The sequence below is a fragment of the Pagrus major genome, chromosome 21 (genome assembly GCF_040436345.1).
Source record: "Pagrus major chromosome 21, Pma_NU_1.0".
Taxonomy (NCBI): Eukaryota; Metazoa; Chordata; class Actinopteri; order Spariformes; family Sparidae; genus Pagrus; species Pagrus major.
In genome coordinates this window covers 3,484,349-3,505,031 of record NC_133235.1, presented here as the reverse complement: position 1 = coordinate 3,505,031, position 20,683 = coordinate 3,484,349, and the positions used below count along the sequence as shown (strand labels likewise).

General features: G+C 42.6%; 1 protein-coding gene across 1 annotated transcript in view; it reads left to right on the top strand.

The window, feature by feature from the left end:
- The window catches only part of LOC141017307 (cadherin-6-like), a 103,081-nt gene that overhangs the window by 34,391 nt on the left and 48,007 nt on the right, over nucleotides 1-20,683 (top strand). The window contains exons 3-4 of the mRNA XM_073491977.1: nucleotides 209-328; nucleotides 10,988-11,161. Of these exons, the coding sequence (XP_073348078.1) occupies nucleotides 209-328; nucleotides 10,988-11,161 (294 nt within the window). The remainder of the gene's footprint in view (nucleotides 1-208; nucleotides 329-10,987; nucleotides 11,162-20,683) is intronic.

Sequence of the window (20,683 nt, the reverse complement as noted above, 5' to 3'; positions counted from 1 at the left end):
AACTGGAAGTTTCACTCTTAACGGTTGCCCCAGTGACATCCCCAGACAACTCATGGGTATTACTTTTTTCACGTATGCAGTAGTACTCCCAAGACCTGTATACACACTATAATGTGTAAAATTAGTGGAGTTACCCTTTAAAGCATTATAGGGATAACAGAGATCTTGTGATATTTGTCAGTAATCGTCATGTCAATGTGTATCTCAGGTACATCAGTGATCCAGGTGACAGCTACAGATGCTGATGACAGTATGTATGGGAATAGTGCAAAACTGGTCTACAGCATCAGCCAAGGACACCCGTACTTCTCTGTGGACCCAAACACAGGTATGTTCGACATCCTTTAAATCTCATTCCCTGTTGTAGGTAATCATTAAAACATAAATAAAAGGAGTCGGTCGGGGGGAGACCAGGTGGTTGGGGTGAGGGGCAGAGGCCCATTGGAGGCCTAGCCGGAGGCTTGCAGCAAAGGCGAAAATCCTCTGGAGGCCGCTGGCAAAGGCGGAAACCATCCGGAGGAGGACGAGCAGAAGGCTGGGAACCACTGGTGGACGTCGGCTGGACTGCCGATGGGGCAACATGCGCTGGAGTTGGTTAGCCAGACTGCTGACGTAGCAACGCTGGAGTCGGTTGGCCTGACCACTGACTGAGAACAGCAGATCAGGGAGACAGATGTCAGGGAGCCCAGATATGGTTGGAGACCCCCCTTTGTTGGGGGAGACACCTTGTAGGCTAGGCGAGTCCCTCTGAACGGAGACACTCGACAGTCTCTGGCTGGGGACCGGACCCTGGAGCTGATGGAAGGCTAGCTAGCTGGTGGCCAGCAGGCCCTGGAGCTGACGAGAGGCTAGTAGACACTGGAGCCGACTGAAAGCTAGCAGCCTGGTGGCTAGCTGACACTGGAGCTGATGTGAGGCTAGCTGTCTGGTGGCTAGCTGAAACTGGAGCTGACGGGAGGCTAGCAGACACTGGAGCTGATGGTTGAGACTTGAGATTGTGGAGAAAATCAAAGAAATAAGGTGGTACCTTGTCTCTCAGCCAGGGTTTAGAGGAAATCTTTTTGTTAACAAAAAATCTGAGAGTCTTCATGCCCAGCATAGTTGCCACCCACTTGGCCTGGGGCTGACAGGATTCAGGAAGTTAAGGCGAGCTTTAATAAACAAAAGTTGAAATCAAAAACCCAAAGTAGCAACAAAAGAGCTTAAACAAAGTGTAATAACAAAAGCAAATTACAAATCAATGAAAACACAATGAACAAAAAAATAGAACATACCATGAGGTCAAACGGAGAGACGCAAGAGAACACTGGAGGATGCTGGGCTGAAACACAGAGAAACACAGGAGAAAATAGAATTATCCGACAAAGACAAGAGGGAGCACAAAGACTATATACACACACTAACAAGAGGATGAGGTGCAGGTGGAGTAAGGCGGGGAAAGGACAGGTGAGGGAAAGGAACGGAAAAACACTGGAAGGAGGGAAATCACACAATCGGAGGAACTGAAAAGCAACACACGACACATGAGGGCACAATTTCAAAATAAAACAGGAAATAACAGAATAACAAAACCAGGATCATCACACTAAGATCTTTTTTATTCTTTCGAACACAAACAAACACAAAGAGCCAAACCTTTAGCATATGATTTATGCCTTATTACAAAGCAGCGAGCAAATAACATGTACTGTGAAGACTGCGCAATGTTGTTAGTTTAAGGTCTGACCAGTTCACATAAGGATGCATCCTTTCCTCCATTACTCATCATTTTTGAAAAGATACATGTCTGTAGTTAACATTTTGGTATGATAACCCTTCCTGAGTCACAGCTAAATTAGTGTTATCAGCTGTTGAAGTTACCCTCCCCCATTGAAAAAATGCCTTTTAGACACTGGTGCATATCTCGGTATTGGCACATTTTCAGGACATTTTCCAATGTTTTATATTATTGTGTTTGGTACCGTTTTTAAGGGGACACAGAGCTTTCATTCAAGCCCTTTTGTGAATATGTATGACAAGTACAGTGGACACTGAAGCTCTTCAAACTTTTAATTTGCTTTTTTTTTTCAATTTCCGCCTAAATCATGTTTTTTTTTAGTCCTGTGGCATCAAGAAACATCAGAGACACAAAACACAAAAACTGGAATACTGCCATGACTCTAAGGATTCAGGAAATGTATGATTTATCCATATTATTTCATTCTGAGGGGATTTTCAGCCTTATGTTAAATCACTTATATTAAATATCTCCGCACCTTCTATTCCATCTGGACTCCATAAACACCATCTTTACTCCTTCTGGACTGCACCAGTTGTATGTTTAAAATAGTTTGTGTATTTCTTAATCATACCATTACTGTATGGTACCTCTCTTCTCATTTTTCCAGTTAAATTGCTGTTGTTTTCATTCATCATTCATTTTGACAGATAACTCAGGTTTAGTTTTTAGTTTAATTTTGTCATGTCACTCATTTGAACCAATTTAATGGTGAGCAATACATATGTCAAGTCGTGTGCATTTTGAATATAGTTTGTGACGCAGACCATAGTTGTTATATAATCATCTACTAAGGTAAGTAGTAGTAGTGGTGGTTATGTATTTCTGTTTAGAAAATATATCAAAACTACCAACTTTACATTAAATAAGCTGTTAATGTAGGCTACATGTTAAGACATTAGTTAAGATTCATTTTGATTTATGGTTTCTGATTATATGTTTCTAGTTTCTAACAGTCCACAACCAAAGCAACCAAAAATGGAATGCATTATCCACTGCTCTGATGATAGAGAGAAGCTGGTTTCACTTCAAGATATTGACTCCTGGAAAACTCTGCTCAGGGCAGCTCAGATGCGGAATCATGCACCAATTTTAGAAATGGTGAATGTCATTCCTGAGGGACAAATTCTACCAATCTACTACCACAGGAAGTGTCGCAGTATCTTTACTTTGAAGAAACGTCTTAATGGCACAAGGATATTCCTCAAGCCTGGCCACCTGATGTTAAACCAGAAGTAGAATGTCCTACCATTCCAGAGTCGCTCAGTGTCTTCCTTTGCTATTTACTCACAGGCTCTCATGATCTTCATCGTGCAACTCAGAGAGTTCAGCGGCTTGTGCAATCATTCGGTCAAGACACGGTATACGTGGTAACATGTGGAAGAATCAAACCTTCCAAGCATGTCATTCTCCCATTTAGTGTCAAGTCGTTGACAGGGAATGTAGAGCTGATAAACATCCTAAACCGACTTGGTCACTGCTTGTCTTACTCACAGATGGAGGAGATTGACACAGCCTTGTGTCTTCAAAAACTCTCATCATCAGAAAATGAAATAGCTTTGCCAGCTAACATCCATCCTGGCATATTCACTACCTTAGCTTGGGACAATATTGATCGCCTAGAAGAAACTGTCAATGGCAAAGGAACATCTCACAGAGTTAATGGGATTGCTGTGCAAGCAAATAAATTTGACCAAGTTCCTGTCCAACCCAAGTCCACTGTTGCCAAAACAAAGCAACGGAGCATCAGTGCACCTGCACCAATGTTGCCTACTTACAATGCTGGACAATGAGTGGGGCCACCACAAAGCAAATGTGCAGGTGTAAATATTGCAGCCAATACTCAGGTTGCCAGAAAAAAGAACATTATTTGGGTTCTTGCACGCTTGTCACAACAAGAAGGACTGTCAGTCAGCAGCTGGACAGGCTTCAATGTCCTGACTCATGACGAAATGGTGATTATCCCTAACAATGTAGGCTACCTGTCTACCATCAATGCTCCGGCAACACAAATGGCTACTGTCAACGAGGTGCTTAACCAGTCATCATGCAACAATTAGGCCTGAAAAAGATTGTTTGTGTCTTTGACCAAGCCCTTTATGCAAAGGCTGTTGAGATCACGGCTCAGCCCATTCTTTATCTTACTGCATGTACTTTCTGAAGTTGGCCATCCATTTAGATCATCAGTGCAATAATCTCCCACTCTCTGCTCATCTGTTTGTCTCTGTGTAGAGAAGTCAGGGCCATGGCCAGATTACTGGATTATTGATTAACTATGGATTAAGCAGCAATGATAGACCATGTTCTCTGGGTGCTGACAGGAAGTGAGATATGAGCAACAAGAGCTAATGGAAATGAAGGGAATCGTGAAACAAATTTTTCTGGCACGACCGATATCAGCCTCATGTTTTTGCATTAACATTGTAAATACTATTAAAGTTGAATGCTTTTAATGTGAAGTAGCAGCAGTAGGTATGTTCAGTATGTTCTGTTTTTCATTAATATAAAGTTACTGCTAACTCTGCTGCGAGTTAACAGCACACAGCGAGGTTGATATCAATGACAAATTATTCTGGATGCATGCTGTCAATCCACTGTACCTGTGAAGCCAATCTGAGTCCAATGTGGGAATGTCTGACTCCTTTACTATAACTTAAGTCTAGAGAGATACTGTACAACTCAATATAAATACATTTGATTACTATTGCAAAAAGAAATGCTGATCATAAACATGTAGTATCAAAGATGGGGTTTGATTTAATTTAAATCTTACCTAATATACAGAATAAACATTTTAATAGGTAAAAAAGCCCACTGAACCCCAGCCCCTGTCAAACTGTTTCATGTAATGAATGCAAATGTAATTAAATGTAGGTGGGACAATCTAACAGGTATATAGGGTTTTTATATACTGGTAAAGGGGAGGCTGATGATGAACACAGAGCAAGAGAAAAGCAGAATTTAAACTCCATTGGTCATATGAAACCCTCAGCTTGTCCTACAGATGTTGTTCCCTCTCGTTCTGTAAAAGATACTTGTGAGACTATAGGACCAAACATCCTAATGATTATAAATAGCAGTCTATCTGCAGGTGTTGTGCCAGCAACTTTTAAGCATGCAATAGTACAACCTCTGATCAAAAAACCCATCTGGACACCTCAGTCCTCTCCAATATCCGACCAATGGAGGTATTATATATATATATATATATATATATATATATATATATATATATATATATATATATATATATATATATATATATATATATATAAATCGCTATTTTTAAAACACTAAGAAGACTCGACACAACATGAAACTTTGCTCGCAGTATCACCAGGGTCTCTACACATGAACATGAGCATTGAGAACATTGTTTGTGTACACAGAGTTTACTAAAAAGAAGGTTTTTGAACAACTCACGCTAGCAGTAGCTTGTTCCGCTCGCCGCCATCCTGCCAGTCGAGAAGCGTCGATCCCCGAGTGCGATGTAACATGGAGGAGAGTAAAGGTGGAAAGCTCCTAAAGCTTAGTTCCATATAAATGCAAGGATAATTAAACTTAATTATTTTAATTTAAATTAAATGAAATTCAGAAAATTAATTAAACTAGAACTAAGCTTTAGGAGCTTTTCACCTTTACTCTCCTCCATGTTACATCGCACTCTGGGATCGACGCTTCTCGACTGGCAGGACTGCGGCGAGCGGAACAAGCTACTGCTAGCGTGAGTTGTTCAAAAACCTTTTTAGTAAACTCTGTGTACACAAACAATGTTCTCAATGATCGTGTTCATGTGTAGAGACCCTGGTGATACTACGAGCAAAGTTTCATGTTGTGTCGAGTCTTCTTAGTGTTTTGAAAATAGCGATTTTGATGCTACTGTAATGTTGCCCCTAGCACGCCATTGAAAATGATTTTGACCCGAAAACGAAAATACGGTAAATCTTAAAAGTGGCTTTTTCGTCGTAATTATGCTTTTACACAAAGGTTTGACTCGGGTTCCTTCACAAAAAAAGCCTAGGTTGCATTTTGGCGAGAGTTTCACTTTGAGTTAGGATACAGTCCAGGTTGGGGGAAGGAGTGAGGGGGTGTACATATGGGCTAATATAGCCAGTAGACCGTCAGAAAAACAAACATTGTTATAAGCGGTAGTGGAAGTGGAAGTGGTGGAGAGGGAGACAGACTTATGCAGAGAAGTCAATCTCTCCTCTTCCCTTTAGTATCGCATTGTAGAGATGTATGGCCCAGGGGACAAATGACTTCCCCAGCCTGTCGTTGAGCATGACAGTGTGCGTAGTCTCGAGCTGATCATTCTCCTCTGCTTTGTGAAAGTGCTGTGCAGTGGATGACAGTCATTGTCCAAGATGGTAAGCAGTCTGTTCAGTGTCCTTTTCTCTGCAATAGCTGTGATACCCTCTAGCTCAAGGTCAGCAACAGAGGCAGCTTTCTTTACCAGCCTGTCCAGTCTGGTAAATCTCGTCCCGGCTTGACTATGTTCTGTAAAACGAAATATAGCCGAGCACTATTGTGGGTTTTCCCCGGACCTGGTTGTATGTAACACACTTCCTGTTCTGAATTAAACATGCTTGCAAGGTACTGGCTTGTCCTCCGTCTCATCTCTGTTAACATTAAGTCTGATTGTTAACATAACATGGTGTCAGAAGAAAAACGGAAAAGTAAAGGATGAGGAAAGATGAACTAAACCTGAAAAATGTCAAAAGAAAAACACGACAGAAAACTTCGGAGAATATGGACGATCTAGCAATGTCGTCACGGGTAACAATGCCACCACAGTTAGCAACGGCGCCATAGCTAGCGCCGCCAGGCAAGTTCGGCTTCGCCAATACAAAAGAATGGCAGAGATGGATGAAGCGTTTTGAACGCTACAGGATAGCGTCGGGGCTGGACATGCAATCCCAGGAGGTTCAGGTGAATGCTTTCATGTATGCCGCCGGCGATGACGCCGAAGATATCCTGAATGTATTGCCCCTGACAGAGGCGCAGAAACAGTCATACCAAGCAGTAACGGAGGCTTTCACTGCACACTGTGTGAGCAAGAGGAACGTCTTTGAAAGAGCGTGCTTCAACAGGAGAAACCAAGAGCCGGGTGAGAGTATTGAATCTTTCATAACTGCAGTGCACACACTAGCTGAACATTGTGAATTTGGAGCCCTGAGAGAGCAGCTAACAAGGGACAGAATTGTGGTCGGCATACGAGATGCTAAATTGTCAGAAAGCTTACCGTTGGATGCAAATCTGACATTAAACAAAGCTATGACTAGAGTGAGACAGAGTGCAGCAGTGAAAAAACAACAGTCAGTGCTATGTGGGACAGAGCAGACCACAGGACATGTGGAGACAATACACAAAAAGAACACCAGGGGGCAAAAGGCAGTGAAAGAGAAAACGGACACACAGTCATCTGGATGCAGCAGGTGTGGACAGGTGAGGAAACATCTGTGGAAGGACTGCCCAGCTCATGAGGCTGAGTGCAGGAAGTGCCATAAAAAGGGACACTTTGCAAAGAAATGCAGGTCTACAGGTAGTGTCCATGATATTTCCACGGCACAAATAGAGAGTCAAGAGGAGGAGGACTTTGCTTTTTTGGGAGAAATGTGCTCAGAGGAAAGTGATGAGTGGGACGAAAAGCTGCAGTTGAATAGAGAAGAGACTGTTTTCAAACTGGACTGCGGCGCAACTGTTACAGCAATCCCAAGCAGCATGTTCTCCATTAAGAAGCATGGGACTCTGCAGCCACCAGGTAAAGTGCTGTATGGACCAGGAAATCACAGACTGGATGTTCGAGGACGATTTAAGGAAAGCTGAGCTTCGAAAAGAGAGCAACTGAGCAACACATTTATGTCGTTGAGGGACTGAGCAAGCCACTGCTAGGTCTCCCTGCATTAAAAGCTCTCACTCTCATGCAGCGGGTCTATGCAGTTCAGGCCCAGCAGGAGGACTTAAAGCCCAGTACCCCACAGTATTTTCCGGCTTAGGGAAATTAAAGGAGCCCTACAAAATCGAGTTGGAACCCGGAGCCGTTCCATATGCCCTGCCGTTCGGGATTTCCTCAGCTCCAGAGCATTTCCAGCTTCGCATGTCACAGATGCTGGAGGGCTGCAAGGGGGTTGTGTGTCATGCTGACGACATAGTCGTGTATGGAGAGGACATGCAGCAACCCAACAAGAGACTGAATTGGGTGCTGAACAGGCTGAGAGAAGAGGGGCTGACGCTGAATGAGAAATGTGAGTTTGCCAAAGATAACATCATGTTCGTGGGGCACCGGGTCACAGCAGACGGTGTGACACCAGATCCAGGCAAGGTCAAAGCAATCATGGAAATGCCTGAACCAACCGGAGTTGAAGGGGTGAGGAGAGTGATGGGGATGGCCAACTACTTAGGCAAGTTTTTATCCCACCTTGCCTCATACACCCGCCTGATCAAAGATCTGCTCAGTGAAAAGACCGAGTTGTGCTGGGAAGCACCACAGAAAGAGGCATTTCAGAGACTGAAAGCTGAACTGAGCTCACCACGAGTGCTGGCCCCATACTCACCAACAGCTGAGACATGCCTAGGAGGCATCCTGAGCCAACAACAGACAGATGGAAAATGGAGGCTGATAGTGTTCATCTCCAGAGGTATGTCCAAGGCGAAAAAACATTACGCACGGATCGAGAAAGAGGCTTTGGCTGCCACGTGGGCTTGTGAACACCTGTCACCATATCTGCTGGGATTGAAGTTCATGTTAGAGACTGATCACATGCCTCTGGTGCCACTGCTGAGCACGAAAGCACTGGATGAGCTCCCTTTGAGAGTACTAAGGTTCCGGTTGAGGCTGATGAAGTTCACATTTCACATTGTGCACATACCTGGAAAACAACTGATAACAGCCGACACATTATCAAGAGCCTGTGAAACACACATTTACACAGGAGGAAAAAGACAATGAGGCAGGGGTCAAAGTGTTTGTGGATGACGTCAGTCAAAGCCTCCCTGCTACTGAAGCAAGATTGAAAGTGATTCAAGAAAAACAAAAAGCCGACCCTGTCTGTGCAAAGCTCATCAAATACTGTCAAACCGAGTGGCCGGAGAGACATTCACTGCTGCCAGATCTGGCCCCGTACTGGCCAGAAAGAGAAACCCTGACCGTGGCAGGTGAGCTGCTTCTCAGAGGCCAGAGAATCGTGATTCCCCTCTGCATGAGACAAGAAATCCTTCACAACCTCCACAATGGCCACCAAGGTATTGTTAAGTGCAGAGCAAGGGCACGCCAGTCCGTCTGGTGGCCAGGACTGTCGGTCCAGATCAGTCAGCTGGTGGAGAACTGTAACACATGTTCACAGCACAGGGCGGAGCACAGAGAGCCTCTGCTGACCACTCCTGTACAAGAGAAGTCCTGGCAAAGAGTGGGCACCGACTTATTCTTCTGGGAGAAACAGACTTACCTTCTCATAGTGGACCTTTTCTCACGCTACATTGAAGTAGCCCATCTCAACATAGCCTCTGTCAACACTGTCACTGCGGCTCTGAAAGATGTATTCAGCCGCCACGGATTACCTGAGACAGTCATGTCGGATAATGGCCCGCAATACAGCTGTGAACCCTTCAAAGACTTTGCCACAGGGTACAGAGTACGGGTTCACACATATTACCAGCAGCCCAAGATACCCGCAGGCAGAGAAGCAGAGTGTGCAGTGGCTACGGTAAAAGGACTGTGGAAAGGAGGAGGAGAGAAACTAAAGGCTTTGATGACATATCGAGCCACACCACTGGAAAGTGGTTTCTCCTCTGCACAACTCCTCATGGGGAGACAGCTGTGAACAACCATACCACAGCTCCTGACAACCCTGCTCCCCCGATGGCCAAACATTAGAGGATTCAGGAAAGAGCGCTAAAGAGAACCAACAACTTAAATACAACCTGAGACCCAGAGCCCGCCCCTTACCACCACTGCAGTCCCTTAAAAATGTGTGGCTCCCAAGAGTGGAGAACCAAGGGACTGTCATTCAACAGGCCACAACACCCAGGTCCTACATTATACACACTGAGGAAGGACAATTAAGGAGAAACTGCACACACATGCACACACTACACCAGCCACAACCTCAGACAACTCCAGGGATACCTGTAGCAACCTCAGAACCAGATAACACTGAAACACACACTCACATCACCAGAGAGACAAATATCCATAAACACACTGACACAACCAGCACACCATATGTGACAACTTCAGGCTGTGTTACGCCCTCCACAGCGTCTGAATTTGTAAAAAGAGACTGTTCTGAGAAGAAGAAAAAAAAAAGAAAATGCAGTCTATAAATGTTCTGTGATATGTTCTATTCAGTAATATGATAGTCAATCTGAGTTACCCCTGAGAGGGTTTGATAAAATATGATTTGATTTATTTGGTTATTAGAGGGGGTTTTACTTAAAAGGGGAGGTGTTCTGTAAAACGAAATATAGCCGAGCACTATTGTGGGTTTCTCCCAGACCTGGTTGTATGTAACACACTTCCTGTTCTGAAGTAAACATGCTTGCAAGGTACTGGCTTGTCCTCCGTCTCATCTTTGTTAACATAGAGTCTGTTTGTTAATATAAGAGACTATTGTAATGCCCTTTATGTTGATGTTAGCCAGGATTCCCTCTCTCGCTTGCAGTTGGTGCAAAATGCTGCAGCTCGTCTTTTAACTGGAACACGCAAGCGAGAGCACATCTCACCTATGCTGGCCTCCCTTCACTGGCTCCCTGTACGTTTTAGGATTGATTTTAAAATTGTATTGTTTGCCTACAAAGCACTAAACGGGCTAGCTCCAACCTACCTTACTGACCTTTTAAAACCTTATGTCCCACCAAGGTTACTCAGGTCCGCCAGCTGATCTTGGTTGTCCCTAGATCAAAGCTGAAGCACAGGGGAAATCGCGCTTTTGCATCTGTGGCCTCCAAACTCTGGAACGAGCTGAATCTAGATGTTAGGTTGGCCCCCACACTGCCTGTTTTTAAATCTCGCCTCAAAACTCATTTTTATTCCTTGGCTCCCTTGGTTTGTCCTGATCTCTGTCTTAACTGGTCTTTGTGTTTTTACTATGTTAGCCACTTCAGTTTTATTGTACAGCACTTTGGTCAGCTGTTGTTGTTTTTAAATGTGCTTTATAAATACATTTTGATTGATTGATTGATTAAACAAAGGCATGTGTTATTTTTGTTCAGGTGTCATCCATACAGCCTTGGGTCCTGGTGACATGGACCGCGAGCAGAGGGAGCACTACCAGGTGGTTATCGAAGCTAAAGATATGGCCGGACAGAGAGGAGGACTCACTGGAACCACTGTGGTTAACATTAGCCTCACTGATGTCAATGACAACCCTCCCCGCTTCACTCAGAGTAAGATCACAGCACTGAAGCAGGACAAATGATGAACAATGAACACCGAATCACACGCTCACATTAATTATACAGTTCACAAGCAGAAGAAGGAAGGATAACAGTTGTGTTACTCCATATTTTGTTTGATCAATTTACTCACCAGAATCAAAAGCTTGTAACATGCTGTTAACTTTAAAATGAACAAACAGACTAAATGTGGAAACAGAAGTCACAGAAAAACTGAAATGTCACCAAATTTATATCCACAAATCAAATGTCCCCACAGGAATCAATAATGTGTTGAATTTAAATAGCAGAGAATGATACATTATATTAGAAATTAACTCTAGAGGCAAAGCCACAAGAAAACGGATAACACACAATAGGAAACCTCTGAAAATATTTGATGTCTCACATCAGGATTTCAGGGACTTCACAAAGGTAGCACAATGTGCAGACATTAATGGAAATTTTAAATTACATAGAGTGCAGAGTTACTTACTTATTCCTTGTGTAAGTAGAGGAAACATTGCTTAGATAATGAAGAATTTCATGGATTCAGAACTTTTAAGACTGACAGCAGCAGTGTTTGAAGTTGTGTTAGTTCAACCTGAAATGGAATCAGCTGTCATTTTCAACCAAATCTTAAACGCCCTCAAAAGGCCTATCTCTCCAGTTGTTATTGAGGACTGAGTATAGTCCTGCAATGAAGTTGCAATAAAGTTTCAGATCCAGAGAGGGGGGACAGTTTTTGCTGCGGCTCTGATGCGCCGGAGGTAGTATCAGAGCCTCAGCAGAGGCGAGCAGGCGTCTGTGTGAATGGAAAAGCCGGAGACGCAGAGCAGGGGTGTGTCGATGTGATGGTGTTCACAGTCTGACAGCTAAACAGATCCTTCACTCATCAAATAAAAGAGGAATGTCCCACACTTCAACCCACAAAGCAACATTATAGGATCAAACAACGGTAATGTGGTAACTGGTAGTGTCTTTGGCAACTTATATGAGGAAAAAAATACCACATGTTATATGTAGAAAAGTGTCTGTCATCCCGCCTGTCCTACTGATTCTTCGTCACATTTCTGCCTGAAAAAAAAGCATCTGTCCCCGGCAAAAAACTTTAACTCACCATGTGTTTGTCTCCTTCCACTGTTGTGTTGTTCTAGTCACTGTCTTAAAAAAAAATCACCGTGACGGTCAGCCCTCCTGACCGAGACTTTAGTGAACTTTCCCCCAGAAAACAGCATTCCTCCCCGCGAGTGATAGAGTCAGAAAGCATCAGCTGTTTACTGATGTAGATTATGTAATAATGTAATTTATAGCGAAAAACTTAACTTTGTCACTTTCCAGGATGTATGGTGGGTCAGGATCTCAATCACAACACCGTAAAAACAAATCCATATGATTATTAACAGTCGGCCAATACATGTTTAGATTAACAGGTGGACACAGAGGGAAACACGCTGAAAAAAACCACACAGATCTCAACGTCATTATGTGTACCGTCACGCCTCTTTTGGATCCGCTGCGCCGACATTCTGTATGAATTGACACTGGTGCGGCTTTATGACAGAGCTGCTTGGTTGTGTGTGAACAAACAAATTCAGCAAATTGGCGAGCCTTCGCTGCAGAGATAATGCAGAGTCTCTGTGTGAAAAGGGCTAGTAGGTGGTGGCCACCATCACCTCCATTGTTTTCTATAGAATAACAATGGTTGGCGATAGATAGATTAATAGATAGATCGATAGATCGATCGATCATAGCAGCAGGTACATTCAAGTACAAATACAATCAAAATACAAGGGCAAATATATAAACAATAATGTACTATATACAATAAAATGCTTAAGTAGTTATAAAATAAAATACTGAGGTAAATCAAATAAAATGCTGAGGGTATAGAGGAGTAAAGGTAAGTGGAACATAAGGTGCTAGAGGATATAAGCACAGGATATAAGGTGCAGTTTTATTTACAGTAATAATAATTCAAAGTGCAAAAATTATTTTTTGTGTTTTGGAGTGAGCGTTATAAAGTCTAATGGCATCCTTCGCTTTGATGACCGCACCTCAGGACACCACAGCGAAGAAGATGGTGCTCGCAACAACAGACTGATACTGATCCCTCCCAACCTCTACACGCCCCACAATGGCCGTGTCATCAGAGAATTTCTGCAGATGACACGACTCAGTGCAGTACTTAAAGTCTGCAGCGTAGGTGGTCAAGAGGAAGGGAGACAGCACAGTTCCCTGGGGTGCGCCAATGTTGCTGATCAGACACACAGTTCTGTAATCTCACAAACTGCGGTCTGCCTGTCAGATAGTCATCGACCCATGTGACAAGGGGAGAATCTACCTGCATGTTCTCCAGTTTGGCCTTCAGCAGCCTGGGCTGGATGGTGTTGAAGGCACTGGAGAAGTCGAAGAAGATGACGCGGACAGTGGTGTTGGGTCTATTCAGGGGGGAGTAGGATTCCTGCAGCAGGTAAATGATTGCATCATCAACCCCAACATGGGGCTGATATGCAAACTGTAGGGGGTCCTGTGATGGGCACACTAGGGGTCACAAGGGGCCGTGGGGGTGTGCAAGTGTCCTGGGGGTGGGGGGTGTGAGAGAGTCTGTGGTGGGTGCCAGCAGAGGCTGTGTGGGCTTTGTCCTGGAGTGGTTGCTCAGAGGAGTAGCAGGGGGGATGCTGGGGGTGGGGGAGCTGGAGTCAAACCTGTTGAAAAACTGGTTGAACTTGTTTGTTCGTTGTTCATTTCCCTCAGCTGCTCCTCCACCTTTCCTCTGGAAGCCGGTTATCTCTCTCATCCCACTCCATACGTCTCTGGTGTTGTTGTTCTCCAGTTTGTATTCAAGTTTTCTCCTGTAGTTGTCCTTACTCTCCCTGATGCTATGTTTGAGTTCTCTTTGAACACAGTTGAGCTCTGCTCGGTCCCTTGACCCTCTTTTTCTCATTGAGTAGGGCCTTTAGGTCACTGGTAACCCAGGGTTTGTTGTTGGGGTAACAGCGGACCTCTTTAGTGGGGATGGAGTTGTCCATGCAGAAGCCAGTGTATTCTGAGATGGCCATCAATATCCTCACTGTGTGGTTTGTACAGGGCATCCCAGTCAGTGGCTTCCAGGGCCCCCTGCAGTGATTCCATGGCCTCGGGAGACCATTTCCTCACAGTCCTCACTGTCACTGGTTGCTGCTGAACCACAGGCTTGTATGATGGAGAGAGCAGGACGAGGTTGTGATCTGCTCGTGTAGCCACGTTTCTGTGAAACACATAATACTGGACTCTCTTTACTCCCTCTACGTCCTGGCGAGCGCTTCCAGTTCGTCCATTTTATTAGCCAGGGACCTTACATTTCCCGTAATAACTGCAGGGATGCAGGGTTTAAACTTCCTACTCTTCCTTCTCCGTTTAACATCTGCTCTGCAGCCTCGCCATCTCCTCCTTAGCTCCTCTGGTACTGTGGGTCTCTCCCCGGCTAAGAGCGTTGGGGCCTCAGGGCAATCAGCTGGTCGCGGTTGTAAACAATGCCGGCTATATTGCAGGCATGGCTTCCAGTCATCAGGAGAGACTGGAGACTGTAAAAAGGTAAACGAAGGTATCCAAACCGATGAAAAAGCTTCTAGATGTGTGGATAATGTATAAATCCACAGTGCAGTGTACAGTTACGAAAGAAAAACAAACTAAAAACACAATAAAAACTACAAAGTACCGGAAGCTGCTACAATAGGCGTCATCTTGGGTTCAACAAGGAGGGAGAAAGCAGCTACTCTCTCTTCACACTGGGAAAAACAACACAGGAACAGATTTTAGTGTTGTTTGAGTTTCCTGAATTATACATCACATCAACAGTAGTGAAGGAACAAACCAATGAAGAGAATCAGTAATTGAGCAACATTTTCAAAGTTTATTTATCCACTCTGGACCAACAAACTTTATTAAGGTAGCAAAATCTGCCATATTAAATGTGTTGTATAGCTAACCAATTCCTTTATTTTAAGCCACAACCTGCCCCATTTAGCTGCATGATGAGATTATAGAATGTACTGTAGATAGCAGCCTGTTGTGCATAGCACAGACAAGGGCTGCAACATATGGTTAAAAATTGCGATTATTTTGACAGATAGTGACACTATTCATGATCGTTTTTGAAACACAATTTTAATTTTCACTGAAAAGATTTAAAATCCTGATGATGTAACATTTGTTGGTGTCTGTAGCAAACAAATATGTTTTCTTACATCTGGAGAACAAGATTTGTGGACCAGGACATATCTGAAGCAATGCTAATTCAAGATACAAGCCCTCACTGTCAGAAAGAACCTAAAGGGTTAGGTTAGGGATTGTCTGTGGCTTTCTTTCCTTATCCATCAATTAGACAGTTTGGAAAAGGGAGCCAAATATAAAAGGCACAGACCAATTCATAACACTCAAGACTCTGTGTACCACGTGGACCCCCATCCTGCCAGGATGGGGGATGGTGGTATGGAGCAGCAAATGGTGATCTCGAGCAGCTGTGAGACCAGGTGAGTGGAGCTGGTTTGATTAGGTGGCAGTGGCTGGTTGACTGGGCAGGCAGAAGTGAGCAGGTGACTAGAAATGCAGAACTGTGACAGCCTTTTATCTGCTCATAATGACTGTTATGGATCAGTAAATCAGAAATTACTGCACTATAGCAGTAGCTTTAATGAAGATTCTACCAAATTCTATAACTCATCCTGTCCTTCACAGCAGGAGCCCTGTTCACTCCAAGCATGTTGTTGGGACCCACAGATGAAGTCATTCATTGTGGATTTCAAAATGGACTCTGAACTGAACTCAGTGTCCCAGAATTCCCCATTCTTCACACCTAGGTGCAAAATTCAACTTTGAGTTACTAATGGTCAGGGTGACAGACCCCCCTCTGATCAGATAGTCAAAACTCCAGCGCCTTCCTTGTTCTTCTCTCTTACTCTAACGCCCTCCACTCCTTCAACTTCTTAACCTCAAGGGCTCCTCTCCTTATATGTGTTCAATTTATTTGTGTGCACTGTTTGAGTGTTATTGTGATCTCAGGTCAGGTTATTGGTAGTTTGCTTTCCTAGACGGCTAATTCGATGTTAGTCGAATGATGCTTCACACAGACTCAGGGTCTTTGCATGCAACTAACCATCTTCTAAAACCTGGCATCACGTCTCACACACACACACACACACACACACACACACACACACACACACACACACACACACACACACACACACACACACACACACACACACACACACACACACACCTGCATATCGTACATGTTAGTGTGTTTTCATCTTTGTGTAAATAAGACTTTTGAACCTTCAAGCTGCCTATTTAATATTGTACAAGAGTGAATGTTGCCAACCTCTACTCTGTCAAGAACTCCAAAATCCTTCAACCATTACTAGCTGTTATGATAATATTGGTTGTAGTTAAGTTAATTATTAATCAGAGTTACAAACAGTTTAGTACCTTTTCTGAGACTGATTTGGTGAATTGACTCTTTTCCCTTCTTCAAGGGCGGTGCCCCGAGGTGATCTAATGTAAATTGGATCTTATCAGAATTAATAATTATCCCTGATAATCGTTAATTATTATTGATAGCTAAATTTAACCCAAAACTCCCGATTACTGTTGCATGAAGCACTACATTATGGTGCCTCGTGTGATGTGAGCACAACAATGTTGATCTTTTTAAAGTCCAGCCCTTTCTGCTGGAGGAATGAAACACTTCTCTGGAAAATGATTTCACCAGCTGTGTGTGTCTAGGGGAATTAGTCCAAGTGACATTAATTCTTCCCGAAAGCCTTCTTAATTAAACATATTAATCCGTAATCACAGGCACTGTCTCACTGTTAACATGTGGGATTTGTACCAAGAGGCACAAACTCTCAAGACTCCTGCTATAGTGTGTTAGAGAGAGACAGGCTATGGATTGAACAACAGCTATTAATATTTAGAGGTGGGAATCACAGGGTACCTTACGATACGATGTGCGATACATAGCCCAAGATAGATTTTAATCACGATACAGTGATATATTGCAAGACAATCATATAAGTATATCACAATATTTGTCTAACTCAAGAATACAAAATGCCTGTAAAAAAAAAAAGTAAAGTGCAGGATTTCTCTGTTTATTCACTGCAATTTGGTGTGAGTTTCACAGAATTTGACAAACTGATATGAAGTGCATAAAGTCTTAGCATGGTGCATCTTTTACAAAACACCCTGACTAACTTGTCATTGTCCACATGTGCCATCACATAAACTGGCAAAAGTCCAAACCATTAGAAAACAGCACAGTTCTGCAGCAGAATAAGTGTTTCAGTCTGTAAATTAAATTTACAGAACTATTGAACTACTATGAAAACATGTTAGTGTAAAATTTTTCAACGCTGCAGGTTGAGTTACGTAAGCATTAGTCGCTTTTTCAATGAGGAGATCAGGGTGGTGGCATTGCATGAGCAGGAATCTGATACAAAATCAGGGAAAATGAGCAGCATCAGCAAACAAGATAAAAGTTTGTGACATTTTGCTCAGGTAAATATTGCTAACATTATTTATTTGTCTGTCAGGTAAATTTACACACAGCAGCAAACACACTCACTGTACAGCGGCAAGGCTTCTTACGGCCAACATTAGCTTGTAGCCAAGAACATTTCTAGGAAAAAGGTGTTTGTTGTATGTTCAAAGCACTCCTCACAAAACACACATACAGTTCAGGACAACTTCAGGCTACAGTACCAGGTAGGAGTAGGCAGTCAAGGTGGTCTTGAAGGCAAAGGATCAGAAAGCCAGCAGGTGGATAATCACACGGTGCACACACAATAGCAAATGTGGCAAAACAGTGAGAGTCTCAGAGCCACACAGAAACTGACTGGAACATTCATTCTGTTGCGTTGTGGTGAAAAGGTTATGCCAGGCAGCCACAGGCAAAACAGTAACCAAGGATGCAGCAGAAAATCTCAAAGCTGGGGACAGAAGGCAGGTGCGTTTACCAGGACGGCAACAGGAAAGCAGTCTGAGGAAAAGTGCTGGAGAATCTTGCATGAGTAACAAAACAATCTGGCAAAGAGTGTCTGTGAGGCTGGGGTAGATATACTGGGTTGATTGGTGATTAGTAGCGGCTGTGAGAGCAGGTGAGTGGAGTTGGATGATTAGGTGAGAATGGCTGGTGACAGGGCAAGCAGAAATGAGCAGATGACCAGTGATGCCAAACTGTGACAAGCTGTTAAGCAAAGTAATACTACTTCTGCTCTAAAACGAAAGTAAGAACACAATTTTATGGAACGCAGAAGTGCCCTAGTTCAGGCAAAGAATAATGTGAATTGTCTGACCAACAGTCCAAAATCCACAGCTGTTCATTATAAAACATAGAAAAGTAGCACATATTCCAGTTTGAGTAGCTGGAGCTGGACAATTTAAGGCATTGTGATTGGAAAATTGTTATAATTGTTGTTTTTTGTGTGATTAAAAAAAATATTAACTAATATTTTTTCAGCACTATGCTGGTTGAAAACATGTATGAACATTCTGGTAACTTCTTTATTGCAGAAGTTCAGTTACTTGAACTTTTTTATCCTCTATTAGGGTGTCTTAAGTCTTCACACTTTGATGTAAAATAACATTACTTTTGTTTTCCCCTTACCCGTGCGAGAGTGAAAGAGGTTTGGGCTACAAATTCTGGCACTGATTCCCATGGCAACAGAACTGCTGTGGCCTGAGCTAATAATGAAATAAGAGACATCCAGAATATTTTTTTAATCAAAAATAGTGTTCAGAGTGAGAGCAGATTAGCCTGTCTAATTTTGCCATCTAATGTTCATGATTTGAACTTAATCTTACTAAATTGAACATAGTGTATAGCAAATTGCGGCTCTAATGTGAGCTTGTGCCACAGCTAATGCAGATATATTGCTGCACAGACCATCATCAAAGGGGTATTTAACCATCATTACCATGGAGATTATATTGGTTTTGGTTGGTTTGGTTACTCCAAACAAGCCAGCCCTCGTAGTAAAACATTTTGTCCTTTGCATTATGCAGAAGGCAGAGCACTGTCTTTGCGTACAGAAGTTGATGTTGAGTTATTTAAATGTCACTGTGAATAAAGACAGCATCAGGGCAAACAGGCAACTACCCCAAGGCCCCAGACCCTCTGGAGTTTCAAAGGTTTACTGTGTGGCAGTTAGTTTGGGGTAATTAGATGAATTGAAAATCTGGTTCCCTGCTAATGCCCAATATAGCCTTAAGTGACAACAAACTTTTTCTTTAAGGGTTGTTTGGGTTGTTTGCAGTTCTAAATTAATGCACCAGTAACAAAATTATCAATTACAGTTAGAGCTGCACGATATTGGAAAAGAATTGAAATTGCAATATTTTTGCTTTCTGCAATACATTGGCCTACTACGATATCTAAAAAGTACAGGAATCTTGACCAGATAACTTGAATACCTTACCTAACTGACATAGCAAACACGGTCACATGACCTACATTTCAGTTTTGCCCTGAGGCCCCACAGCGGGATAATCCTGCCCTGCTGTGGGCGTCACATATTAGTGATGGAGGAAAAAATTAAAGAAAGTGAGGAAATTATTTTTTTTTCCTAATTTTGGGTGAACCAAATTCTAGTTTATGCCATTGGAAAAGGCAGTTGAGAAAACAGTCTTACCACGAGGCCATGTGATCATTTCACACGATTTTCATCAGCAGAGGGAGTTTTCAAGTTGAAATGGAATTGCAAGTGTTCAAATTTACATTCTATACTGAACATTTCTCATTGATGTTCAATTCAAAGGTTCAAAATAGGACTGGGCAATACGGCATTAAAAGGATATATATATTAGGCTATATTATAATACACAATATATTTTGATATTTTGAAATCTTCTCAAAAGCACCTTATGAATACTAATACTATAAATAAAATATTACAATATTTTTTAGCAAAATACCTACATTTTAATACTGCAACAATATTGTATGGATGACTATTCTTACTTTGCCAACATATGAGCACAATGAGATTTATCATGAGTAAGTAATCATGAGTAATGTGGATATAATAACTAAGTGGGTAAAGGCAAGTATTACAACAAGTAAAACAGTCTGGTAAGTTCAGAAAATTAAATCACTTTACTGTGCAGCCTGATGCAGCCTTTAACACCAGGAAAAGACAACACATCATATCACCATATAATGATATCCAAGTTTTGAGTCTCATATCATGTTAACCATATAATATCAATATATCAATATATTTGGCCAGCCGTAGACCAAAGTTAACGATGATGAAGATCATGTGATATGAACAAAAGCTTCAATATCACTTGCTGAATTTTCACTACTGCTGTTTCCAAGATCATGATGACTTAACCTCAGTTTTTTAATCCTACATAGATAAAAAGCCTGATAAAAAAAGAAAATAGTTCATATAATATGTTGAAGTTGTGGAGACAGCAGTATTTCTTTTGCTATTACAGTGATTCAGCAGCTCAGCAGTTACATCCGTTAGAACTAGTTTGTGTAGT